Here is a 26,862-nt window from a genome sequence, read left to right as displayed (position 1 = left end):
CCCACCCCTGCTCTAGCCACTGAGCCAAACCAGCTAGAGCTCATAACATTATTGAAGCAATAGATGACTGGTGCATAAATGTTTAAGTGATATCACATGAACACGATAACAAAAAACAGAATATGGAAAACCCTTTTAGAATGAATAATCCAATTTCTTTTCTGTCCCGTAGAATTCCCCACATTCTGGAGGAAGAAATGTTATTGATTAAAACAGACTTCAGAGACATATGAGTCAAAGGCAATGTCTGGATCTTATATGAACTAAAAAGATGAAGGAAAACTCATGAGCTGTCTCATGCTAACTACGGGTAATATTCTGGTTATCATTCAATATAAATATGTCCATTAGATACTAGATAACTGTTGCGTAATCTTCCTTCCTTCCTGTCTACTATTTTTAGTGAAATACTTTTGTAGCATATTATACAGATAGAAGAATGCATAAAAGATTTAGAAATCGTTTAAAGATCAATTATAAAGGAAATATCCATGTAGCCACAGCCCAGGTTAAGAACAGAAACACTGACAACACCCTAAAACTCACATGTATCCCTCTCCAGTCACTGCCCCCACTCAGCCCCAGAGGTAACTACCATTATCCCAACATCCATAATATTGGTTTTCTGATTTTCTTTATAGTTTTAAACTCTATGGATATAGCTCTACACAATATAGTTTAGTTTCACAATAAAGTCCTTCAACTTTAAGTGCTAGAATTTTTGAGCGAGAGTCGCCCATATTATTCTGTGGTAGTTAGCTGTAGTTTGTTCATTCTCTTTGTTGTGTTTCACTGTATAGATATACCAGGAATGGCATACTTTCTATTGCATTGTGGATGGGTGTTTGAGGTTGTTTCTATTTGGCACTGTTATGAACAATACTGCTATGAACATCTTATATCTGGCTTCTGGCTTCCCCAGGTACAAACCCGAAGGGGAATTGCTGAGTTATAGGCTCTGCACATCTTTGTCTTTACTAGAAAAATGTCTATTTCCAAAATGGTTTTACCAATTTATATTCCTGCTAACATTTCCATTGTTCTCCACAGTTGTCCACATTACATGTAGACTCTCATTTTTGCTAACCTGGTAGGTATGTAATATCCCACTGTGGTTTTCATTTGCATTTCTCTGATTACTAATAAAGTCGAACACATTTTCATATGTTTACTGACAATTTAGGTCAAATTTTATGGTAGCAGCAGGGTCTCTGTTACCAGTTCCTAAATGCGATCCCTAATGGATACACGGATGGTCTATTATTGTTATTTTATTCATTCATTACATAAATATTTGTTAAGTACCATTTTGTTCCAGGTGCCACTTTTGGCACAGGTATCCCATGGAAATAAGATAGACAGGGTCTTCCGGGTTTGACATGATGTTTAGACATGGAAATGGAGAAATCACAAGCAGTTGTTTTTTTTAAAAGAAGTTGTCGCTTAAAGGAGAGGTTGGTGGTATGTAGCTTTCAGAGTGATCACCCCGTAGTTACTAATTGCAGTTTTGGTGAAACACTTGTGGGAAAGGAAGCGGAAAGAGAGATAATCAGTCTACAGCTCAGCCCTGGTGCACTTTCTAACTGGAGGTCTGACAAGCAGAGCCAGGGTGGAGAGGCGGGGGGGAGAGGGGGCCAAAGGAGCATGCTGTCCTTGAAGCTGGAGGAGGAAGCTCTCAGGGAGGAGCTTACTGAGAGGCCTACTGAGAGGCAGAGCTGGACAGAACCGGCCACTCTTCACCCACAAAGGAAATTACCTGTGAAACTAATGAAGCTTAAGTTTCACAGATGGTCACTCGCACAGGCTCCTTCCGATGCCTGTCCCTAATTTTGTATCTGCAGTTTTATATTCTTTTGCTTAGACGACTCTCCAAACTGTATAAACTCAAGCCCCACAAAACCCAGATGTGTTGTCCCTCCTCATCATCCTTCACCTCTCCATGACAACATATATTTCACCGACGTTATTTCCTCCTTAGCTTCTTCTGGCACATCCCTCTCTTCCACGCGTCTCTTCTCTCACCATTCGCTAACTGAAGATATGGGCTAACATTTGGCCTCAACCTTGTTCCCTCGACCCTAAGCCTCTGTGAAATTGTTCATTCATATCACCTTCCATGAATAATTCCCAAATGCATACTTCCAGCACGGCTCTCTACCTCCCAAACACAGGCAAATAATTATGCCTTTTTGAAAGTAATTTGCCATGATAAACATTTATCATTTTAGAAAGCTCATAAACAAGAAAAAGACGGAATGGATCAAAAAGGAAAGAAATATATACTTGGCTCAGACAGTATTATTCACTGGCATATTTTTGTAAGAAAAAAACACACAACAGAATGCAGCCTGTCTTAGGAATCTGTTGCTGAATAACAAGTTACCCCACACGTTAGTGGACTAAAACGACAACAGTGCCAAGCTCCCAGTCTCCGTAGGACAGCAATCTGTGTGAGGCCCAACCAGGTCCTCTGCATCCGGGATCCTCACCTGCTGCAATCCAGGCCTGGGGCGGAGTTGTCATCATCTCAAGGCTCATTTGGGAAAGGATCCGTTTCCTGCCTCCTTCAAATGGCATTGGCCAGATTTAGTTCCTTACAGGTTGGTGAACTGAGGGCTTGAGATCCTTGCTGGCTTGGAGTGTTGGAGATGACCCTCAATTCCTTGCCATGGGGACCTCAAGCAGCTCACAACACAGTAGATGACTTCATCAGAGTCAGCAAGAGAGGTAGTGACCACCAGAGCACATGCAAGTCAGATGAAAGTCAGCCTACAGCAGTGATGGCGAACCTCTGACACGCGTGTCAGAGGCGACACGCGAACTCATTTTTTTTTTGGTTGATTTTTCTTTGTTAAATGGCATTTAAACATATAAAATAAATATCAAAAATATAAATCTTTGTTTTACTATGGTTGCAAAGATCAAAAAAATTCTATATGTGACACGGCACCCGAGTTAAGTTAGGGTTTTTCAAAATGCTGACACGCCGAGCTCAAAAGGTTCGCCATCACTGGCCTAAAGTGACAGCCACCACTGTTGTCTCATTCTGTTGCTAGCAGGGAGTCACTAGATCCAGCCCACATGCAGTGGAAGAGGATGGCACAAAGGAGAGAATACCAGGAGTCAGGGATCATTGGAAGCCACTTTCGGAGCAGCCTATCACACAGCTCCTGCCCTCCAGGGACTCCCAGCATAGGTGAGAACGCATTGTGTAGGTGCCTGAGCAAGACTAAGGTGTGCTGGCTCAGTGACTGCCTATCAGTGCAGATGTACGCTACTCTACAGCGGAGTCACTGCGTTCCTGTCAGATTGCTTGTAATGAGTTTTAGGTGGTCACCGACCTGCACTGTACTTTGAGATACATGTCACAGAGGCTGCCCTCCTCCCCTCCCGTTCCAGAAGAACTGCGATGATAATGTCAAATGTAAGCTTAAGACTCTTACTGAGAGTGTGCGATGTGGTTGTGCAAGAATCCCCCTTTGTGCATTGCTGCTAGTCGGGAAGGACAGTGTTTCCTTCTCACTTGGTGGTCAAAACTCCATCCAAATACCCCTCTTCCTTAAAAAGTGGGAGACAACACTATTTGGATATGAATTACTATTTGCATTAACACAGAAACTCAAGTTCCTCAGCTCGTCTGCTGAGTTTTCCTCTTGCCATAAGAAAAAAAAAAGACCAATTGACTTAATCTCTCTGAAAATTACTCAGCGATTTAATAATTAGCACACGGGCTTATAGTCAATCGTAGTAAACACAAGCGATCAAATTAGTTATCGATTTCCTTGCACATGCTGTAAGCATATAACAAACACTGGGCTCTGGTCTCCTCATCTTGGTCCTCATGTGCAGTTCCACCCCACACCAGATGGGGCAGAAGCAGGCTTTCCTCACTCCGGTTTCCCGCCAGCTTCTGTCTCTGTCAGACCCTACCAAGTCAGTGAGAAAGGGGGGATGGCCATGGAGACTGCCGACTTATGCTCAGGATTGCCTTCTCAAGAGAAATATGTTCCATATTATGAGATCTTAAAAAAAACATATTATAATTGTGTAAACCCCAGTGCGTGAGAACACTCCCAGGGCCTGGCCTTGCGAGGCCCAGCATTTTCCTTCCCCCCCCCGCTCCGGCAGAGGGAGGTACGGCCCGGCCTGCGGAGGGCCGACCCGGAAGTCGCCGCCGCCGCGCGCACGGCGCTCTCCCCGCTGCGGGAAGCTGAGAGCTGTGCTGCCCGGAGTCCGTGGGCTCGCCGCTCCTCCTCCTGGGCCCCCCGTCCTGGGTCCCCACCGGCCTATGGGCCTCCACAGCGACGGCAGGGGCCCGGCCCCGGGGCGGGCAGCCCGAGCGGGGCCACGGAGCTCCGCGGGCCTGTGCGGCGGGCTCGCCGTGTTCGCCGCCGTGGCCGCAGTGTTCACCCTCACGCTGCCCCCCTCCGTGCCCGGGGGAGACGCGGGTAAAGTACTCTCAGGGCCGCCCCTCCTGCCCCTCTCCCCGGGTCGACACCGTCCCGCCAGGCCTGGGCTTTCGCGCCCCCCTCCTCCCGCCTGTGATTTCGTTAGTCCTCCGGCTTCCGAGACCGGGCTTGTCCGTCTCCTCTGCTGGGACGGACCGCACTCTCCACGTCCCCAGGGCATTTCTCTGGACCAGCGGTTCTCAACCTTCTGGCCCTTTAAATACAGTTCCTCATGTTGTGACCCAACCATAAAATTATTTTCGTTGCTACTTCATCACTGTAATGTCGCTACTGTTATGAATCGTCATGTAAATGTCTGCTATGCAGGATGGTCTTAGGCGACCCCGGTGAAAGGGTGGTTTGACCGCCAAAGGGGTCGCGACCCGCGGGTTGAGAACCGCTGCTCTGGACCCTTTTGCTTTCCATTCCCATTCAGTGCACACGGCTTCCCCTGCGGGTTGTGCCGGGGCCGAGCCATTCACGGCAGAGGTGACAGGTGAACGGTCTCGCGGGGAGGACTCTGGTGCCGGGAAGTGGCGATAAGTCAGTGTGGACAGTGAGGGGGCTGTGATTGCGAAGGGGTGGCTAGTAGCTCTTTTTTTTTTTTTTTTTTAAATTCTCTTTCGATTGAGTTTATTGGGGCGACATTGGCTAATAAAGTGACGTAGGTTTCAGGTGTACAATGCTATAACACATCGTCTGTATGTTGTACTGGTATTCACCCCAAGGCACGCCTGCTTCCATCACCGCGTATCACCTCTTTATCCTCTTCTACCCCTCTACCTCCCCCACCTGCACACACACACACACACACACACACACTCACACGCACACACAGCACCCCTTTCCCTCAGTACTCACATACCGTGGTCCTTGTCCAGGAGTTTTCCTTTGTTTAATCCAGCGGTTCTCAACCTGTGGGTCGCGACCCCTTTGGCGGTCCAACGACCCTTTCACAGGGGCCGCCTAAGACCATCCTGCATGTCAGATATTTACATGACGATTCATAACAGTAGCAACATTACAGTGATGAAGTAGCAACGAAAATCATTTTATGGTTGGGTCACAGCATGAGGAACTGTATTTAAAGGGCCAGAAGGTTGAGAACCACTGATTCCCTTCACCTTTTCACCCAGCCCCTCATGTCCCCTCCCCTCCGACAGCTGTCAGCCTGTTCCCTATCGGCCTGTTTCTATTTTGTTTGTTAGTTTTATTTTGTTCATCATGTTGCACACAGGAGTGAGATCATGTGTGTCTCTTTCTCTGGCTTATTTCACGTAGCATAATGCTCTCCAGATCCGTCCAGGCTGTTGCAAAGGGTAGTAAGATGGCCTCCTTTTGTTTACCACGGGGTAGTAGTATTCCATTGGGTAAATGTACTACACACAGCTTCTGCTTTTTCTTTCTTTCTTTTTTTAAATCTGGTGGCTCCTTCTGAATGGCCAGTCAGGAAAGGCCACAGAAGAGGTGGTATTTTCATGACTATTGAATCGGAACCAGTCTTGCAGAATATTTGGGGGAGAATACTTAGAATACTTAAAATAGTGGAAGTCAGGTTGTAGTTTAAAGCAAGCTACTTCTATTAAAAAGAAATCCATGACTCGTGTGCCATTTAAATCACGAGAATTCTTGTTTTGTATTTGGCCCCAGAAGAAATAAGAAATAGGTTTTGTCTTGCTGCCAACTTGAGTGATCATGCAATAATGTCCACTAATGGCCAGTAGTTTTGTCTGTGCCCTATATTCAGATAGTGAATCTGTAGTTACCTTCGCTGCATAACAAGATACTTGCTTAAAACAATGAATATTTTTTAGCTCATATTTTATGTTTAGCAGGGATCTGGGTGCTCTTCCTCAGGACAAGGTTGCGGTCATGATTTTGGCTGGGCTGCAGTCCTCTCCAGGCTCAGCTCTGGGAGGACTCGCCTCTAAGCTCAATCCAGTTCTTTGCCAAGTGGGTCCGGGTGAGCTAACCTCTGTTGGGAGGAAGAGATGGCCCCTTCATCATTTTGTAACTTAATCTTGGAAGTGATATACCACTGCCCTATTTTGATCACGGAAGTTAGTCCAGTTAGTCCATAACTCAAGCCCGCTCTCTGGGGGAGGGTTATACAGTGAGAATACCAGGAGTTGGAGGTCCTTAGGAGTCATCCTCAGGGCCACTTGCCACACTTGAGGATCCTTGATGTTCCATTTTCAAGTCATTACCTTTATTCTTTCAGATCCTGTTCAACATGTAGGAGGATTGTTTCATGAGTATAGTGGGGAATGGAGTTACCATGCTTCCAAGGCTTATATTAAACTAGAGGCCCAGGGCACAAAAATTTGTGCACTGGGGGGAGAGGGGGGTCCTCAGCCTGGTCACCCATTTGCAGTCCAGGACCCCTTGGGGGATGTCCACCTGTTTACTTAGGCCCACTCCCCAGGGGATCAGGCCTAAGCTTGTAGTCAGACATCCTTCTGGCAGCCAGGGAGCCCTCGGGGGATGTCCGACTAAAGGCTTAGGCCCCCAAAGGAGCTGTGATGAGGAAGCTGGGGTGACAGAGGAGCCACGCTGTCCCACCCCGCCACCCTGGGTTGGGTCGCACACGGGACGCCTGGGCGGGCCAGCGGATCGCTGCTGCCCCCGCCCCGGCCGCCCCCGGTCACACACAGGATGCCTGCCACCCCGGGTTGCAGATAGCAGGCCTGGATGGCGGTGGAGCAGGCGGGATGGCGCTATCCTGCCCTGCCTGCAGTATGCAAATTAGCCGCCATCTTTGTTGGCAGTTAATTTGCATATTGCGCTGATTAGCCAATGGGAGGCATAGCAGAGGTACAGTCAGTTACCATGTTTGTCTATTATTAGATAGGATAAGAGAAATAACTTTATTTTTGTGAGGATTTTGACATTGGAGAGCATTAGTCAGGGGTTGGGTGGTTCTGTACCTTTTCCAAAAGAAAACCACTGACAGGACTTACCATGGTTGATTGAAACTGAGTATGGGGGGTGTGATGAATAATAATAACTAATACTTGACTGAGCACTTGCTATGTGCAGGTATAATTCTAAGTGCTTCACATGGATTGTTGTTTTAGTCCTCCCAGCTACCAATATGGTAGTTACTTTCAATAACTATAAGGTAGTTACTATCAATATCTGTATAGCCCCGGCAGGTTGCTCAGTGGTTAGAGCATCACCTGGTGGACGGAAGGGCCTCAGGGTTGATTCCTGGTCAAGGGCACTTACCTCGGTTGCAGGTTCCCAGCCCCAGTTGTGGTGGGTAGAGGAGGCAACCAATTCATGTGTCTCATGTAGATGTTTCTCTCTCTCCCCACTTCCCTCTCTAGAAATCAATGGAAAAAATAAATATCTTTATAAATGAGAAAACTAAAGATAAGAGATGTCCAGAGTCACCCAACTAGAAAGTAGGGGCAGTCAAGGAAAGAATCCAAAAAGATTGACTTTAAAACATGCTCTCTTAACCTTTACTCTCTGTCAAAGAATTTCATAAATTGTTTGTTAAATCCGTCATCACATATATAGTGATATTTAGAGTGTTTGAAATCTGTGATTGTTGCCTTGTCTTTATTAATGCTGTTTTAATTTTTCCCAAAAGAATAAAGTTATCTATTCACTGAGTTACCAAGAAACTTTTTAGGTGCTCGTATTTGTTTAGTTTGACACTAAATAGTAGTCACTTCTAGTATTTTTGTTCATTTCGGGGAATGATAAATTGTATAATCATATCTTTGATAATTTTATGTTGAATGGGCTGTTCTCCTTGAATATTTGTGTTTATGAAATATATTTTATATCAATAAACAACCCATCTCAAAACCAATAAAAAGCATGTATTATTCTTCCTGATAAGTCTTAAACTATACTCCATCAATCCATCCTGTTGTGTGGCCTTGCCAATCTTTTGTACCACTTGATACACATAGTTGATTTATGGGTAGGAGTGCTCAGTCCTTCGGAGGAGAGGGTGAGAATCTAGCCTTCACGTCAGTTTGTTATTCTTGGGGAAAATGAATTCACATTCGAAAACCATCTTTAACAGACTTGATATTTGACAATATCATTACTCTAAGAATTATAATGTAAAGGAACTCATTTTTAATGAGTAGGCATCTGCTGACAGTTCTAAGCTTGCTACCATTTGTGTCCCAGACAATGATGAAAAGCATGAAGGAGGACATCACGAAAGACACAAAGCTGTGGTTCTCAGACTTGAGTATCTTCAGAACTGCCTGGGAAAATTCGGCCCCAGTGCCAGAGGGTCTTAGTGTAGGTAGATGTGGGGTATGATCAAGAAATCGTCATTTTTATAAGGCACCCAGATAATTCTGATTGCAGGTGGTAGTAGGACTTACACTTCAGTAGGGTGAGAGGCTGGGAGGAAGCAAGGACCCAGGAGGCTCTTCGTTGTTTTTGACTGTTCATGTCCTTTCTTTTCTTTATCATACGTAATTTTAAGAGTCATATTTCCCACCCTAGCCAGTTTGGCAATGTGGATAGAGCATCAGGCTGCATACTGAAGGGTCCAGGTTCGATTCTGGTCAAGGGCACATACCTTGGTTGCAGGTTCCCCAGCCCTGGTCGGGGTGCTTGCAGGAGGCAACCAATCCATGTGTCTCTCACATTGATGTTTCTCTCTCTCTCTTCCCTCTCCCACTCTCTCTAAAAATCAATGGAAAAATATCCTCTGATGAGGATTAACAACAAAAAAGAGTAATAGTTCCCTTTAGCTCTTTATCACAGATACAGTTATAGGCTTTGCTTTGAATGGTAGTATCTTCTCTGTATAGATTTTAGTTTAACGTTTGATAAAGAGTTGATGGAAATTTGTCATATTCCAGAATTATCCTTATACTAACAGAACACCAGCAAAGAATAACAGCATATTGACTTTCTACTGATAAATAGAGAAGATGGGCTATTTTTGTTAATGTTAACATTTTAAATGGAAGAGAATGACTAGTGGCCTTGACATTTTGAACTGCACTGTACTTCATTACACCTACAGAAGGGGAAGAACAAAAAATTTGGTTAAAATAGTTTTGGACTAAAGACATTAGAACCATCCTATTCTAGAACAAAACAATATACTTGACAATAGTTACAAAGGGAACAGTTATTCTAGACATTTTTAGATCATAAACCATTTCTTTGAAAAGTATGTGAGATACAAAAATTACCTTTGGTTTCTAAGGTTTTCTTGAATATCTTCAGAAAACTTAAAATATGCCCATAAGTAATTGACTTAAATAAGCAATATCGGTCTTTAGGTGCTTTTATGGGGGTTCCATGATGTAAGCTGTCACTTACCTAAGAGGGGTGTCTGAGGAGCAAGGATGACAGTGTGATAGGTGTCAGTCAACCTCTATGTCCAGAGCTTGAATTAGAGTCTTTGTGTGTGGCCAGAAGAGGAAGAGGTGGTGATGTCTTGACAAGATCCAGAACTGATTAGGATAATATTTGTAACTTATGGAAAAGACAGAAATGAAAGCAACTAACCAGAATAAAAGGCAATCTAAATCAATGCTAAATAGAGGGGTTCAGGCAGGTTCTATAAGGAAGCAGTGATCAGTTCTGATGGGGGAGTTAGCTGCAGAGCGGGTTTATGTAAGGAGACATGTCACTGAGAAGGTGGCAATTGAACTTGGCCTTGAAGGATTTAGAAGAGAATAGCAGGTGAGGAAATGAGTGATAAGAGGCACGAAAGAGGACCATTCCAGAGGAACAGTGGGTAATCAGATTTGACTGAGGTGAGCGTAGGTTTGCAAAGGGAACTTGAAGCCATAGAGGGCTTGCATGTCACGCTGAGGAATCTGAACTTCATTGAGTAAGTAGAGAGCAGCCATTGAGAAATTTTAGATGAGGGATATGATCTAGCCTTTTGAGGTTTGGGGGAGTAGGTTGGGGGTGGCATTTAATAACTGATTTCATTATGAAGAGGAATTGAAATAGAAGGTTGGTCAATGCTTTTGTAGTCCAAGCCAGAGAAGGTAAAGGTCTACACTGTGGCTAGGGTAGTCAGTAAAGATTAAGAATATTGATATTCATTGAAGGATAGAAAATGGACATTAATACATTTCCTAATAGGTAATAAAACTTTCATGAATCATCAATTAATATTGATTGATTTCTTACATTGTACTGTATTACAGTATACACGGATGAGTCAAAAATAGTCCCCATGCTCTGGATACTTAAAATACTAACAAAACAGTCCCTTCCTCTGCGTTGCCTATGGAGGTGGCAGCCATCTCCTACTGGGCACCATCGCTGGCCTCAGACCCCTCGTGAAACCCAAGATTGTCAAAGAGAGGACCAAGAAGTTCACCCGGCACCCGTCAGACCGATATGTCAAAATTAAGCGGAACTGGCGGAAGCCCAGAGGCATTGACAATAGGGTGCGTAGAAGGTTCAAGGGCCAGCTCTTGATGCCCAACATTGGTTATGGGAGCAACAAGACAACAAAGCGCATGCTGCCCAGTGGCTTTCGGAAGTTTCCGGCCCATAATGTCAAGGAGCTTGAAGTGCTGCTGATGTGCAACGGATCGCACTGTGCTGAGGTTGCTCACAACGTCTCCTCAAAGATCCGCAAAGCCCCTGTGGAAAGAGCAGCCCGGCTGGCCCCAGAGTCACCAATCCCAAGGCCAGGCTGCGCAGCGAAGAAAACGAATAGACAGATGGTGTACACATTGTATTTGTGTTAATAAAATCATAAAATTCTGCCAAAAAGCAATATTAACAAAACGGGCATTGAATGAATGCAATATAATTTTAAAAATAATTACTAATGGCAAGGAACTATAGAGGGCTAGGTAAATAGTATAAGGATTTAATAGTTTGAAAAAAATATATTACAGTAATCGAAGTTTACCAAAATAATCTGGGGCAAAGTAACACTTGGGAATTGTTTAAAGGTATCCACCTAATTAATGTAGAGAAGGTATTCAAATGTCAGATGTAGGGCAGGATGGCACACTCTTTGGAGTGTCCAAACCTCAGATGTCTGCACATTGTACATTTCATACGGTTACATCTTTATAGACAGTTCTGTACTAAATTCTTGAGGGATAATATAGCATATTACATTAATGCTCTCTAAGAGTTTTAAAAAATATATTTGCAAGTGTGTACAACTTTCGGGAGGGAAAATAAGCATTTTTCGTAAAAATAGAATTCGCCTTTTTTTACTGACCAGTTACTAAAAGCTACCAAAGATAGCTTAGTCAGTAAGACCTAAGGTGGAAAATATTCTTAGACTATTCACGCTGTTAAATCTCTGCAGATTTAGTTTTATCCAGTCAAATTAATGCAAAACCCCAATGCAAGCATTTGGATTTTGAAAACTTTGGAGGAGTGTCATTTTCTAATAGTCATTATTGGTTTTACATTATTTTTTCACAGGGGAACTGATCACAGCCGCACATGAGCTTGGAGTAAGTATTAGTTTTATTGTTTAATCAATGCTCTCATTAACAGTTTTAGGAATTAAGAAAGTTTAATTAAGCATGGAATAAAGTAGATTAATTTATTTTTAAACCCCAGTTTTTAGTAACTTATAAGTACAGTACGTGACAATTTACTTTAAGTTTTAAATCCAATTAAACTAAATTATAAAGCAAAGTCTTTACTATATGTACAGTAGCCGGCTTATTATCACCCTAAATTTTGTATAAGCTGTGGAGAATAAAATAAATCGGGTTAACAGTTCTAATAAGTTTATTATTTAATAAACTTTATTATGGTGCATGATCCCTTTAGGCAAGACCTTAGGCCTGTCAGCATGGTGGTAATCCGATAGCAGTGTGGTCTTTCCACTTTCTCACCAATACGATATTTCAGAACCTGCTTCTTTTTTTCAGTAGCCTTTTAAAATGACCCTAATGTACTATGAACCCAGAGAACAAACTGCTTAAGAATTGACAATGAAATATGTCACCCTTTCTCTAGGTGACATACCATGTGATAGACGCTGCCAAATCCACTAAAGAAAATATTTATTTGTATTGGCACAAAAGGATTACAATAGAAAGCCCCTATTCAAACAGTTAGTCATTGGCTCTTAATCTTATACTTGCCTGAGGAGAGGGCTACTTGTTAATTAAAGCCAGTGTGACCCTTCGTTTACTAGATGAGAACCTTCTAACTTGTGAATTTTTCCGCAGGTTGCCCATCCTCCTGGCTATCCTTTGTTCACTCTGGTGGCTAAACTGGCCATTATACTATTTCCTTTTGGCTCCGTTGCCTATCGAGTCAATTTTCTGTGTGGCTTATTTGGAGCAGCAGCTGCATCATTACTTTTTTTCACCGTTTTCAGGTAAAGTAGTTGATTAGTTAAAATCCACTTGGACTAACTGGAGATGTAATTTTCTTATTGCCCAAATACATACATTATAAAATGATTTTTGTTATTGTTTGAATGGTTTTCCAATATAACCCATGCGATTTCACTTTCTTAATTTACAGTAATTTCATATGCATTTGACCCCTAAATGATTACACAGTTAATTCTGCTTCATACAATGGCATGAAAGTATCACCAGTTCATTATCACAGTTCTCTGGTTAGGCAGAACTAATAAGGTTCGTCGTTTTATGAAAATGCAGATGGGCCAGTTTAACCCAACCATATGAAGTTCATCTTTGGGTAAATGATAAATGTCCTCTAATTACTCACAGTATTGCTGATGGGCAGCTGCCCATCAGGTTCAGAGCTAATACTGAATTCTATTGTATTTAAATATGCACATGTTGTATACCTTTTGAAATGAGGCTATTAACGAAAGAAATCATTTGGGATGTGGTTTTAGTAAGGTTTCACTTTGTTCCATTATAGCTGTAGGGAAAATAGGCAAATTAGACCCCACTTATTTCATTGATGGAAGGCTTTCTTAGTTTTGAAGGCTACAGCGCTGCTTTTAAAAAATGGGTCATTAGTTTAAGGATATTGGTGAACTCATTTGTCTTTGCTATTTCTGTTTCCTTCATTCTTAACTCAGTCTAACCTATGCCTAAGAGGATTAGAGTGAAAAATACAAATTATACTTCCTGCAAAGGGAATGCCAAATTAAAACACTTCTTTCAAAAACTATTGTAGTTTTGATTATAAAACAAATAACTTTTGTATGTAAATATAGTAGAATTTGAACAGACATAATTTTAAATGTCATTTTGGAGACGAATGTTTTTATTTTAGTCATAATATTGCCCCTCAGCTAAATATTTTCTAAATTCTCTTTTAATTATTTATAGTAAGGTAAAAGTTAACATAATTATGACTTTATGCTTTTAAATCTATTTGTAGAAAGCTTTCAGATTCAGATGTTATAATAGTTGATCATTCACTAAATTTTTACCTATATTATTTAATTTGTTTCTATTTCAGTCTTACAGGTTTTCAGCGATAGCGAATTTTTTAAGCATGAAATGTTTAAAGTAGCATCTCTGCTTGGATTTATTTGTATTATGAATGTTATTAATGTTTTCTTATTTTAAATAATTAGAATAATCTTTTTAGATTGCTCCTTCTGAGTCTTTTATAATTAAGAATCTATCATTATTTCTGTTGATAGGAAAACTGATCTTTTTTTATTTTTAAGTGTTCAGGTTGAAATTTAGACTTACCTGTTCTATATTGAATGTGTGAGTTATTAATTTTCACAAGACATTTAAGACAGACATGTAAAGAAAGTTAATACTTGTATTTAGGAAGTTCATCTGTATTTTAGAAGACCATTTCTATAACATATACATATGTTTAAATGCTGTGTGGATATAAATAGCTTTTATACAAATAAAGAGCTTTTCTTTCTAAAACTTTTCCATATTTTTCAGTATATGAATTGCTGATGCTATTCTACATGGAAACCACTATAAAAATCATATGTAAAAATCTTTATCTTTATAGAATCCAAATACTTCTGGACAATAATTTCCCTTTGAGTTTTCTAGATTTTAAAATAGCTTTTATTAATTATTATGCTTGACTCTAATGGGTTTTGGATTAGCACACTAGCCTGTAACCCTTTTCTTTTAATATGTAGTCTTAATGATAAATTTATGTACTTGCTGTTACATGTTTTAAACCAAAAACTCTTAATATGATAAACTGGATATTTAAGTTGTTTTAGTAATATAGTACTTTGAAAAAGTTGCTTTCTTTCAGAAAAGGGATCTAACAATATTATCTCTTACATGCATTTTAATATGAAAATACTTCATTATTTTGAATACAAATAATTGACAAGGTACACGTCCTTTGGGAGCAACCTAGTTCAAGTGGCAAATCTGTTTTGTCAAACAATAGACACCCTTCAGGAAAGAGCAAGCCATCTCTATGGTAATAGGACTAACAGTAGCCTATTGATTGAGTGGAAGAAGACATTATACAATGTCAGCTGGCTTGTTACAATTTCATTTGTTGTATGACCTGAACTTAACCTTTAAAACCTTTCTTCTGTGAATATAAACCCAACAGCAGGATGCAGTTTTTGTACAGCCATTACAGTGACGGCTTTTTTTCCAGTCCCACCATACAGTAAATGTATTCCTTTGCAGGTTGACTCCTTTATCAGACTTCGTTGAGGAGACATTTCACTACTTTATTCATTGACACACCAAATCATCATTGTATTTTGTTGTTACATATTGAGGGGTTTTGATCCAGGAAGCTGTTTTATTCTTTTTTTCCTGTCACTTAAGAGAACATTACTGTACATATGGGATTAATGCTGACTGGTGTGCAGTAAATTAATTCTTTTAACAGGTTTGGGTTTTTTTTTCTTCAGGTAATTGTTCACATAGCATTCACTATATTTAGCTCTTGGGTGGACATAAAGACCTTCTGTACCTTTTAAACAAAGATTGTATTTCAAAAGCAAATTTCTGTTTAAATGTGTTGATGTAAAAAGCTCCATTTTTTTCAGTAAACATGACTTGATTGAGAGACGGATTTATTCGTTGTTTCCAGTTACTATGTAATTTTTGCCTTTCTTCCATCTTTCTCTTGCGTTTAAAAGCAGTAAGATGTCATTAACACTGCATTTTTTTGTCAATCTTTTCTAGTGGTTGGCAAGAACTCATTTATATATTTGCTTTGCCCTAATGTGGAAAGCATATGAGTAAAACAGCACATTGAAAGCTATCTGTGTCACTGTAGTTGATTGAATTAAAAATAGTAAGATTGTACCAGTTGTTTCTGTATGTATTTATATATTGTCCCCTTCAGGGGTACTTTTAAGCATGCATTATGTTAAGGGAGTTTAATGTAATACATTTAATTTATATTACATAGTATTCATTTTATTAATGTGTGCATCTGTGCATTTAAGACTGTAATACATTAGCGTTTTATAGGAACTGGGATTTTCTCTTTTTTTAAGGCCATTAAAGTAAATGATTTTTGAGTTTGATTGTATGATATTTAAAGTGTTACATTTGAAATTCACAAGTCCCATTAATACAACATAAAAAAAGTTATAGAAAATGTAAAGCACTAACATGAACACCACTTAGCATTGCCTTGTACTTGAATTTCAAACTTATTTCCTAAGAAACATCAGACTAGGTCCTGTATACTAATAAGGAAGGAATAGTGAAATCACTATCATTAAACATCAGTGTGCTCACATTTCATATATCCTGGTATCACTAAAAGAGAATGGATAGCATTGCATAGAAATTCTTTACCTCAGGAAAAATTTAAATAGTTTATGATCTCAGATGAGGGCATATCTTGTATCATTTACTTTGGTTGCTTCAAGGCAGGGAATTAATCTCAACAGGTTTGAGAGTCAGCACATCCTTTTCAAACTGTTAGGGGCCAAAAGGAGCTATAGAAGGACTGATTCAGCAATATTTGTTGAGCACCCAGGTCAGTCGAAAGTAAACTTGTTTTAGTTTTTATAATCAAAATTCAGTGCTTATTTTAAAGAAAGACAAAATTACCAACCTTTAAACAGGCAGTTTTTAAAATATTTTCTCTAAAAGGCACTGTTTCAGGAAACTTGCATAAAAAAACTTTGAGACCATTAATATTGCACAGTAAGAAATCAGATCTTTTAATGTCAAGCAGGTTGCCTAGAATATATGAATATTAATAATAATTAAAGGTGTATGGAAACTGCCTGTTTACTACAAAGAACCTGCAACCAACTTCAGTAATATTTAAATATCTGTTGGCAAATTGTTTTGTGCCATTACTTTATTTATGGGGTATTTAATTTTTTATAAGTTGTATGTTTCTAAACATTATGCTGCTGCTAAAAATTAATTTCATTAGGAAAAGGAACACTTGATTCTGAGCACTCTGCCTGCTATTCTTAGAGCTTCAGCTAAGATTCCATTCAATAAAGAATAGAAAAATGGCATACCTTAGAGAATGTAGAATCTTCTGCTTAAGGGACATTTGGATTTTCCAAATCAAAGAGTATTCTAGATGATTGCGGTAGAGAATAATGTGAAACTCTGCCTAATTTCAGAGGTAACTATGCCTAAGTAACAAGTAGTCACCAAGTTTTTGTAGTTGAAGAAGAATGAAAAGTACTGGAGCATTAATTTCCATTCAGGAGACTATCTGTCTTGATCCCTGGTTAATTGATCATACATTTCTCTCATACTTGTATTGAAATTGCATTGACTCAGACTGGGTAAGCATATTAAGAGCTTGGTTCATTTGCATTTTCTTATAAGTAGAGGGACATATTAGGCTCAAATAGCAGCACTTCATTTTGAAGGGAAAAAAGCAGGGCAAAAACTCTTTTTTAAGACTGTAGAGTCTTTTCTGACAGCTAGTCAGAGTTAGAATTAGTTCAAGGAAATGTTAATAATGCACCGCCTGGCCTAATCCCTTTGATATCACCAGGTATCCTCCTGTTCATGGGTTAATTGCTTTAAAAGCGAAGGCAATATTCTGAGCGGTGGGCCGCTTCACCTTTTCACAGCTGTTACCATTGAGTGACAACTAAATCCCATGTGTAAGATGAGGAAGAGCTCAATCTCCAATTGGGAGAAAATTTATGTAAACCACAATCCCTTCAGAATGTACGGAAGTCATAGACTTTCTTGATTTACTCTGCTTTTCCCAGAAAGCTCTATTGTTCACTTTCCTAAGTCCCATCAACCCTTTGTAGCAGAATATCACAGCGGCAGCAGATAGCTTGAAATATATAAATGCTATCATAGCTCTGATTAATAGCAGTGCTTATGAGTCAAGTCTGATAACAGTGCAGCTCTCCACTCAATTTCAGATACTGCTAATGGAATCTGTCTTCTCCAATTGTAATATGAGAAGGCCTAATTTGCCATGGAGCTTGGAGCTGTCACCAGTAGGGGATTGTGGGGTCAGATGGGAGCTGCCAGGTTTTTGCCCTGCAGCTTGTATCTCTCACTTTGAATAGAGCAGCCCCCTGCCTGCCAGTTAGCTGATAGGCCGCCGTGGGGTTTATGCCACTATATACAATAGGAAAGGGCTACATAGGCTGACTTTATAATTGTGAAGCTAGCTCATATTTCCACAGCTACTGTGCTGCATAATTTCTAATAAGTGGTTTTAACAAATGTCAGATTATGAAAAGTTTCCTCAATTACAAAAACTTATAAAACATTTAAATTGCTAAATCTGTTTCCTGCCGAGATTTTGCCACTGGAACTAGTCATCAGTCATTATGGCTATAATAATAAATGCATATATTTCTTAAAACTACAAATAAAATTACAGATCATAACTCCTATAGATTTGCTGCTTTTCAAAACCATAGCAATAGGAAACAGGCTCGATGGTTTCAAATGTTAAGACATACTTCTTAACTTTGCATAACAAGACTACTGAATACTAACTTTCTATTGTTATTAAGTTGGTTAGGGTTGCTAGTGAAAGTAGTTTAATACCCTCATTTTGTTGATTTTTATTATTTCTATCCTTTAAGTTTATTCATACACCTTTAGGAACTTAACACTTTAAAAATTATGCAGCATTTTCTAAGTTTTGAGTTAAAAATAACTTACTATGATGCGTTGGCCCATGCCTTTGAGACTAATATGCTGGAATATACTTTCAACCAATTTCGATTTTGCTACTGAATACAAAATACACTATCAAAATTGAGTAACAAGCTAATATTGAGGTCTTGTGTGTTTTTAAGCATTTCAAACAATATTGACGAAAATCTGTAATTTGGGAGTTATTTTAAACTAGGTTGTGCTTAAGAAGATAATGCCTCCCGTTGTGCAGGGTATGTGGCATACCATGAACACTTAGTAAAATGCAAAGTAAATGATGGTGATTTCTATAAAGCCCAGTCCAGGATTTTTCTTTTAGATATTCAGGTATAAGTTGATGGGATATAATAAAGTGAATTGTTCTAAGCTGTGAATAGCTTTCTCATTTATTTGGTTAATGCATAAATCTTACTTGTAATGGAAATTGTGTGATTGCATTTTATTTATGGAAGCTATTCATAATCTTATTCCCTCCATTTCAGTGGTGCTTTTTCCTCTTTTTGTTTTGAACGCTTTTACATTTTTACCTCCAATTTTACTTTGGTTTAAAATCAGGACTAATACTTCGTACTTTTCCTTTTTGTGCACTGGTGTTTGATATTCATGTAGCTGAAAATTCAGGGTAGAACAATTCTTTTCCTTTTGATTGAGTCTCATGAAATAAAACAAACCTTGGTAGGATTTTTATCTCGAGTGAAAGTAAATTTTTATAAAATGTGGAAAAAGGACTTATTTGCAAATTTGTTTTAAAGATGGAAATGTTTGGCATTTTTTAGGCGCCGTGGTGGTGGCTTCGGAGATAGATATAACTTTAATACACCATGCCCTAAATTATTGATTTATGTTCATTAAATCTAAACTTGAAAATGAAAGGAAAAAATTTAGATTCTACTGCTCTCTAAATGGCCACTGAGTATAATTTGCCTGCAGACTACCTGGCGCATAGTCGATGCTCAGTGTGTATTTGTTGGGTGCTGAGTTAACTGCCTGCCACAGACAGAGAAAGGTTCAGCAGTGCACCTCTTTTTCAGTAGCTTAGCTTCCCACTCCGACCATTCTCCAGGTACAGTGAAGAGATAAATAGGTGGGTGTTGATTATGTGAATGAGCCAGAAGGTAACATTTATATAATTTTCATGAATAAGGCCCAGAAAGATAAGAACTTGGGAGGATGGAGGTGGTAGATTTGCTATTAATTGTATCTTGTTTTACCACACTATAATCCAATGCATTGTTTTAGTCGTCGGTATGCGTTGACACTAAGAGTAATTTACTTACCAATAGTGCCCAGATGCTGCATTGTGGTCTTTCTACTCCACTCCACTTACTTCAAGGAGTTTTCTATGTAGAAGGAAGGTAGTGTACTCTCCATGTTGGATTCTTTGCATGCAAGTAACACTGAAGACAATACATTCGTGGATTTAATGAAGCACGTCAAATATGTGTTCTGAAAGAATCTCAGGTTTCTGTTATTTGCCTTTTGATGGAGGGTTAGACAAACATGTGACTATACATGAAAATCAAATGCCAGGTAGTGGAAAGAAAAATATACTTATCATCAATAGCAACCTGTGTCAGTGGTGTAAGTTGTAACCTCCTGATTTATCCACTGTGTCAACAGATGAATAGTTTTCCATCAGTGAGAAAACTATTGCACAATCATTACCTCTCTAAGGCATCTTATGTAGGCCTCATGGATTTTGTGTACTGAAGAGAAGGCAGTTATGTTTTAACCATGGAATTCTGAGCTTCGCATTTGTTAGGATGCTCTTAATAGCATCCCATGTTCCTTACCCCATCTCCGCCCCCCCAGTGGAGAATCTCTGTCATTTGCATTATCTGGGTGAAATTTTAAATACTTGATCACCCTTCCCATACAGCTATCATACTCTTGGTGTATCTTTCCTCATTGACTACCCAGTTGCTGTCTTAGAACGTGAGCTGCATGATTTTAGTGTCAATCCAAGTAAAAAGCAATTAGGTAGATGCATTTACTGCACATATACTGCAAAATAGATTTTATATTTAAAAAATAAATATGTAATAAATATGTAACAAAATTTATTTATATAAAAGAAAAGATACTTCAGTACATTTTGGATTATTTGCTATTTTGAATCATCCATATAATTGATATACTCTGTTAGCATGAGACCTTGAAAATTGATCATACCTCTGTAACAATGTAAAAATTTGCTTTTCATTATTAGTATTGATGTGTCTTTTACAATACAATATTGCATTACTAAAATAATCATAGTAATGGTGTTTGAAGGTGATCTTCATATAGCCTCATTAGATGTTATCTCTATAAGTCAGGTTAGATTCTAAAAATATGTATTTCGTTTGAAGAAATGTCTCCCTTGAGCTTCTTCTGTGAGGCTCTATGAGAATTAGGTTGAGAATAGAAAACATTTTTTCTCATCTTATATCTAATTTATCATAAGGTGTTCTTAAGTTAACATGGAAAATAGTTTAGACTATTTGGCAATTTAGAGGTGAGTTCTGGTGAAAAGACTTCTTTTTATTCACAATATCATTTGAATTTTTTTTTCTTTCTCCAGTTTACTATTAGTTTTGTTGAAGTATTTCATCAATTTCAGTAGAAAAATGTGTATCTTTTAATTTTAAGATGCCACTCTACACACTAAGTGTAGATAAAAGCTTATTTATTTCTTGGTTGTCTCTTAAAAAATAACTACTAAGCATATTTATTTAAAACAATAAAAGGAACATTGAAAGTAGGGCTCCTGGATTGCCAAGTGAAAACACAAAGATGCTTCTGATTATGTCATTTTTAATTGAAAAAAGCAACATCAGATTTAGTCTCTGGGTAGATCACAATTGTCTTATTTGAGGAACACTTACATGTATAGTCTGTCTGTACATTTGACTTTATGGATGATACCAAACAGCTCATTTTGTGGCCTCAGAACAGCAATTTTATTTAAATTTCATCTATATATATAAAAGCCTAAGCGACTGTTACAAACAAATGACCAGAACAACCAGAATGACTGGAACAACCGGTCAACCAGTCGCTATGTCATGCACTGACCACCAGGGGGCAGACGCTTAATGCAGGAGCTGCCCCCTGGTGGTCAGTGTGCTCCCACAGCCAACCTCCCGCGGCCCCTCCCCTATTTGCCCCCCTCCCCCGTTCGGCTCTGATCGGGGGGCTACTGGCCAACCTCCTGCGGTCCCTCCCCCCCTGCTGGCTGGCAGCCCCCCCATAGACCTCGATTGCTGGCCAGACCAAGGGACCCCACCCAGGCACAAATTCGTGCACCGGGCCTCTAGTGTTTAAATAATAATGTGAGATTGGACATTTCTTCTATATATTTCTAAAAAAAAATTACTTAACCAGAAATTTGTACTACCAATTAACAGTAAGATATGCAGTCAGGTTTATGAATAGTATTTCACTCTACGTACACAATTTAACTTTCCCAAAGAATATTGTAAATATATTGTTGTAGCCTTTTCAGGAAAATAAAAATTCTATAGAGTGTGTGTTCTGGTTAGAATTATTCCCCCAAAGAGTTAGATTACAGCTCACTTCTTTAATCATTCACTCCAGGGCACCCTTCACTGAGAGGGATTCTAATTGGCTCCTAGGATAACAAAGGCCCCAGCAATCAATACAGGTAATGGATTAATTGTAGGCCCTAGGAATCCTGTAGATTCATAGGATTTATACCTTTTTTTAAAAACTCATAAATAAAAAGATAACAGAAGTGCTTATTTCATCACCTCATTTGCTCAACAAGTTTAAGACTAGATTAGTCTTAGACATTTTCATCAAAGTGATTTTTACAGCATCACTTAGCATCATTTTTACTGTACATTTAATATCTTCTTTTATCTCAAATTCACATGGCTTACCGATAGGGAAGGTTCATTGATATTTGGTTCAATAAGGTATAAGATGGAAATTCTGAGGTATTTTGTTTAACATATAAAAATTTGAGAAAATGTAAAGGCTTCCTTTACATAGCAGTATGTGAAAGGCAATAGGAGTAATGTGAACCTTCTGTATTTTATTTATCATTCCCTTTGAGATATTTATGTTATAGACAAGGAATAAATCGCAATATGAAAAAATGCTTTGTAAGTAAATTGTAATTTCTATACTCTTGCTGAAAGAATATTTAAACACTTGAATTAAAGTACAGAATGCTGAAATGATTATTCCTTAGTATCTGTAAGATATAGCCATATGGAAGTCACTTCATTAAAAAAATTTAAGTAAAAAAATAAAAATGAATCCTTCAATTTCCCCCTAATTTTGTTACTAAGACACCACTTTTATAACAGTAAAGGATAGCAATGATATAGGATGTAGCTCTTAAAAGAAACAAAATTTACCCCAATACCATAACAATTAAAAAAAGTTGAATTTCTAGATAATGGCAGAAGTAATTTTATAAAGCATTATTTGGAAATGAATTGACTTAGGTTGAAGTAAATAGAAACTCTTGCAATAGAGCGTTGAAAATTAAAGGTAAAGCATAAACATATCAAATAGCTTTCCTAGCACACACACATATCCCACATTTATATATTTATTTCAGTCATACTTTTAATTTTAAAAATGCACTAATATGCTGACATGGCTATTCTGGTGTAAATGGCCCAAAACTATTCCGGATACAGGGAACCTCATGTGCAAAGAAACCCAGAGATGGATAGAGATAGCGCATAAGTACAGAGACTTACAAGTCATTTAGTGTTGCTGAAACACAAAGTGTGAGATGGGCTATATCAAAAAATGAAGCTATGGGTGAGCTGAGATCCGATCATAAAAGGTCTTGTGTATCATGATGAGGAGCTTGTAGTGTTTTATAATCAAAGAAGACTTATTAAATGGTTGGAGGCAGAAAAGTACAAGATCAGATGTTTTAGATCCCTTGCTCTGGTGGCAATGGTGGGCCTAGGACTGGAGGCAGACAGTATACAAAGCTGTTGCTTTGGTGTGAGCCTGAGGTGATGGTACTAGCTGAAATAGGGCAGTGGTGATATGGATGGAGACAAGAGGATGAGTTTTTAAAAATGTTTATGAAGTAAAATTGGCAGCGTGTGATGTGTTCAACAGGGAGAGAGGGAAGGGAGCTTTGATGGTGACTCCTAGGTTTCTTAGTTTAGATAACTAGATAGATAATGAAAATCACTAAAAGAACCTCAGAGCAGGAGCCATTTTAGGAAAAGAGGATGAGAAATTAGTTTTGCACGTGTTGACATTGAAATTCTCCAGGACATCCAGAGTCGGAGTGGCTTTGTGGTGAGGTGTACAGCAGTCAGTCAGAGATATGTATGTTCTAAATTAAGGGAGAGGCAGTGCTAAAGGTTTGGTTTGTCCAGTTTGTAGCTGGCAGTTGACATCAAGAGAGTAGATAAAGCCACCCAGGCAGAGTAAGTAGAGTGAGAAGAACAATTGCCTGGTAATGAAATCTTGGGGAACACTGACTTTAAAGGAGTTCATGCAAGAATAGGAGCTATTCAGAGAAAACACAGGAGGCAGATCAAAGCTATAGAAGGAAAACCAGAGGGATGTGAGGTCCCAGATGTCAGCTCAGTAGAGTGTGGCTGTGGGAGTAATCAAGACAGCAGAGAGGTCCCAAAAGCCTATCGTATGAGGCAGTTAGATGGTCACTGGGGACCTTGGCGAGAGCAATGTCCATAGAGGGGTAGGGTGAGAATGGAGGGTAGAGGCTGCAGATGTGGACCCTGTGAGGCTAACACTGTGCTTAGCCATGGCCCTGAAACTTCCCTTTATGAGAGCATCCTGACATCAGCTTGCTCTTTAGTCAGTTATCTCTGACCAGGAAGGTGAAAGGAAGCATGCTCAGATAATGCAATATGCCTTGAACAATATAAGGAGACTGCCTACTTATAGAGTCAGTGAATAAATTGAAGACCTTCTCCAAAGTCTTCAGAAAGTCCTCATTCTTACCGTTGCTGACATCATTGATTTGTCAGCAAGGCACAGACTCAGCTTGCTGTGCACTGACATGGGCATTCCAGCCCCTTGTTAGCACGCATGCGATGCTGTGGCGCTGGGCTCACACCTGTCTTCCCACACTGCAGCGCCCTGCAGATTTACTCATGTGTGGCTTGTCTTGAGGACCAATACTTAGTTCTAATGAAAATTTTAAGATTTTGAGAACAGCTTCACATTAAACTTCCATTAGAGTCCAGTCTTATTTAACAGGCGGTTGCATCCTTCAGCAATTTGATGTCTCCTTCTCCAACCTACTTTTCACTCCCTGCAGGACTTCAGCTGTCAGGCCGCTCATTTCCTTGATGCCCCTACACTTGCCTCCCATTGAACTGAGACTGAGAACCCTGTGCTCATCCTTTTTGTCTCCTCCACCTGCCACCTGTGGCTTTACTTCCCTATCTAATGCAGGCCCCATGGTTCATTCCTTTAACTCTCTTTCCGTCTTGCCATTCTGACTTACCTACCTAGTGAAGCCCCTCACCCTGGCTCAGGCCGCAGCCATGCAGACTGATGCTACCATTCCACGTCCACAGTCTGCAGTCTCTAGCCGCTGCTGAGCGTAGAGTGCTACCAACGAGTCCTCATTATATATCCCTCTGCAGCTTGTAAAGTATCTCCATTTTCCTAACCCACTCATCTGTACATGTTATGTGGTCAGTAAGTGTCAACAGATTCTGAATCTAAGCATAAAGCAAACTTTTAAAGGCAGTGTGTTCAAGTGTGTGTATTTTAAGGGACAGTCACAGTTTGATTTATAACATATACTAAAAACCTTTTATGTCACTTTAAATGGATTATCTCTATAAAGCTATTTTTCACAAAAGGAAATACTCAAATCTAGAATTGAAAAAAAAAAGAAAAGAAAAGGAAGTTGGAGAGCCCAGGGAATTTCTAGCCAGGCTGGATTACCAGGCTCTGAGCCTGAAACATCCAGAGTCCTAGGCAGGTATGGTCTTCTAGTCACTAGTGAAAACACCATTAGCTGTCCTCTCTGGGCACCAGACACCCCAGCTCACACTACCAGCTGACCTGGATTCTGAACATTGCCCCTGAAGGTGCTGCCGTCATTTTCTATGGAAATTATGGAGAAATGCCACCAGCCATGCCTGAATGTATTTTGTCCCCATCCCTGCTTCTTCGCCTCACCAGTTTCCAAGTCAAAGAATGGAATGGGTGCTTCTGATAGGCAGAGCCCAAGTCATACACCCATGCTCTAGCTGCAAGGGAGGCTGGAAAAGTATTTTGTATTCTCAGCATGTATAATAGGAGAGGGCTATGCCTCATTAGCTGGGAATCCCTCAAGCATAGAAAGGGGTTTTAGATTACCCCTTTGTTTTCATTTTATATTAGGACTACAACCCAAACTCTGGTAAGACTTAGTTTGATTTCTAAGCAAGCTCATTTGAAATACTAAAAAGATCAAGATTATAGGTTTGATTTCCATTACTGGTTTTATGATGTTACCTCTCTTCTATAACCATACTCAGTAGTCTAATAAATCATTTCTGGTACCAAGGAAAATTGGGTGTTAAGAATCTATGGATTATTCTTTGCAAAACCATCCTGACCTTGGCATGGGGAGTTGGCAATTCAGATTATAGAACTTGTTGATGTACGATTAGTCTTCAATAAAAATGCTAATGTATATAAGTAATTGTAATAGTCTAAGGTAACTGGATAACTTTTATCACTGAAGTTTATCATTTTATCTTACTCTTCAATTTTTAAAACCTTATCAAATATGTGAAAAGACAGTTATTCCAATAATTAATGTCAACAATTCAAACACTTTAGGATGTCTTCCTGAGCATAATAACATGTTAAAAATCATGATAGATTAATGAGTCTTGAGATTTCTTCCTGAGGATGCAGACATATCAGGACTGTCATCTCTTCAGTTCTCTTTAATTAACTGACGGTTTTAAACTTTGACTAATTGCCCTTTCGGGGGCGTGTGTGTGTGTGTGTGTGTGTGTGTGTGTGTGTGGAGTGTTAAAACCAGTCTTGAGAGATGTTGAATACCATTCAAGCTGATAGTGTGTTGTTTTGATGAAAGAGAAATAAACACAATTCTAATAACTGATAAAATTTTTATTCTACTCTTCACTCCAGGGGAGTACATATTTAACCAATAAAGTACATTATATCATTAATATAGAATGAATTATTTGGCATTAAAACTGAAATAACCACCTTTTACTCCATAATGTAATGGCACTAAATAGCTAGACGAACTGTTTGGATTCTGGTTCTGCTGCTTAATTGCCATTGGCCTTGGAAAAATCACTTTGCTTCTCTTGGCCTCAGTTTCTTTCTTTGAAAAGAAATAAATAGTATCTGTTTAAATGAATTTATATAAGGTAAGCACTTAGAACAATACCTGGTACCTGGCAGGCAAAAAACTCAATAAATGTCAGCAA

At 39.3% G+C, this 26,862-nt stretch overlaps 1 protein-coding gene and 1 pseudogene across 3 annotated transcripts in view; both read left to right on the top strand.

The window, feature by feature from the left end:
- The first annotated feature begins 4,271 nt into the window (after positions 1-4,271).
- The window catches only part of TMEM260 (transmembrane protein 260), a 58,479-nt gene continuing 35,888 nt past the window's right edge, over positions 4,272-26,862 (top strand). For both annotated transcript variants that reach the window (XM_081091730.1, XM_081091729.1), the window contains exons 1-3: positions 4,272-4,448; positions 11,850-11,881; positions 12,611-12,762. In XM_081091730.1, coding sequence (XP_080947856.1) covers positions 4,289-4,448; positions 11,850-11,881; positions 12,611-12,762 — 344 coding nt within the window. In that variant the 5' untranslated portion in view covers positions 4,272-4,288. The remainder of the gene's footprint in view (positions 4,449-11,849; positions 11,882-12,610; positions 12,763-26,862) is intronic.
- LOC308527174 (large ribosomal subunit protein eL32-like) lies at positions 10,066-11,121 on the top strand (annotated as a pseudogene). The gene is made up of 2 exons: positions 10,066-10,124; positions 10,663-11,121. The product of its transcript is annotated as a large ribosomal subunit protein eL32-like (transcript).

The sequence above is a fragment of the Myotis nattereri genome, assembly GCF_964212035.1.
Source record: "Myotis nattereri genome assembly, chromosome: 1".
NCBI classification, from domain to species: domain Eukaryota; kingdom Metazoa; phylum Chordata; class Mammalia; order Chiroptera; family Vespertilionidae; genus Myotis; species Myotis nattereri.
Note: the sequence above shows the minus strand (reverse complement) of the source record. Positions and strands in the feature narration are given on the sequence as shown.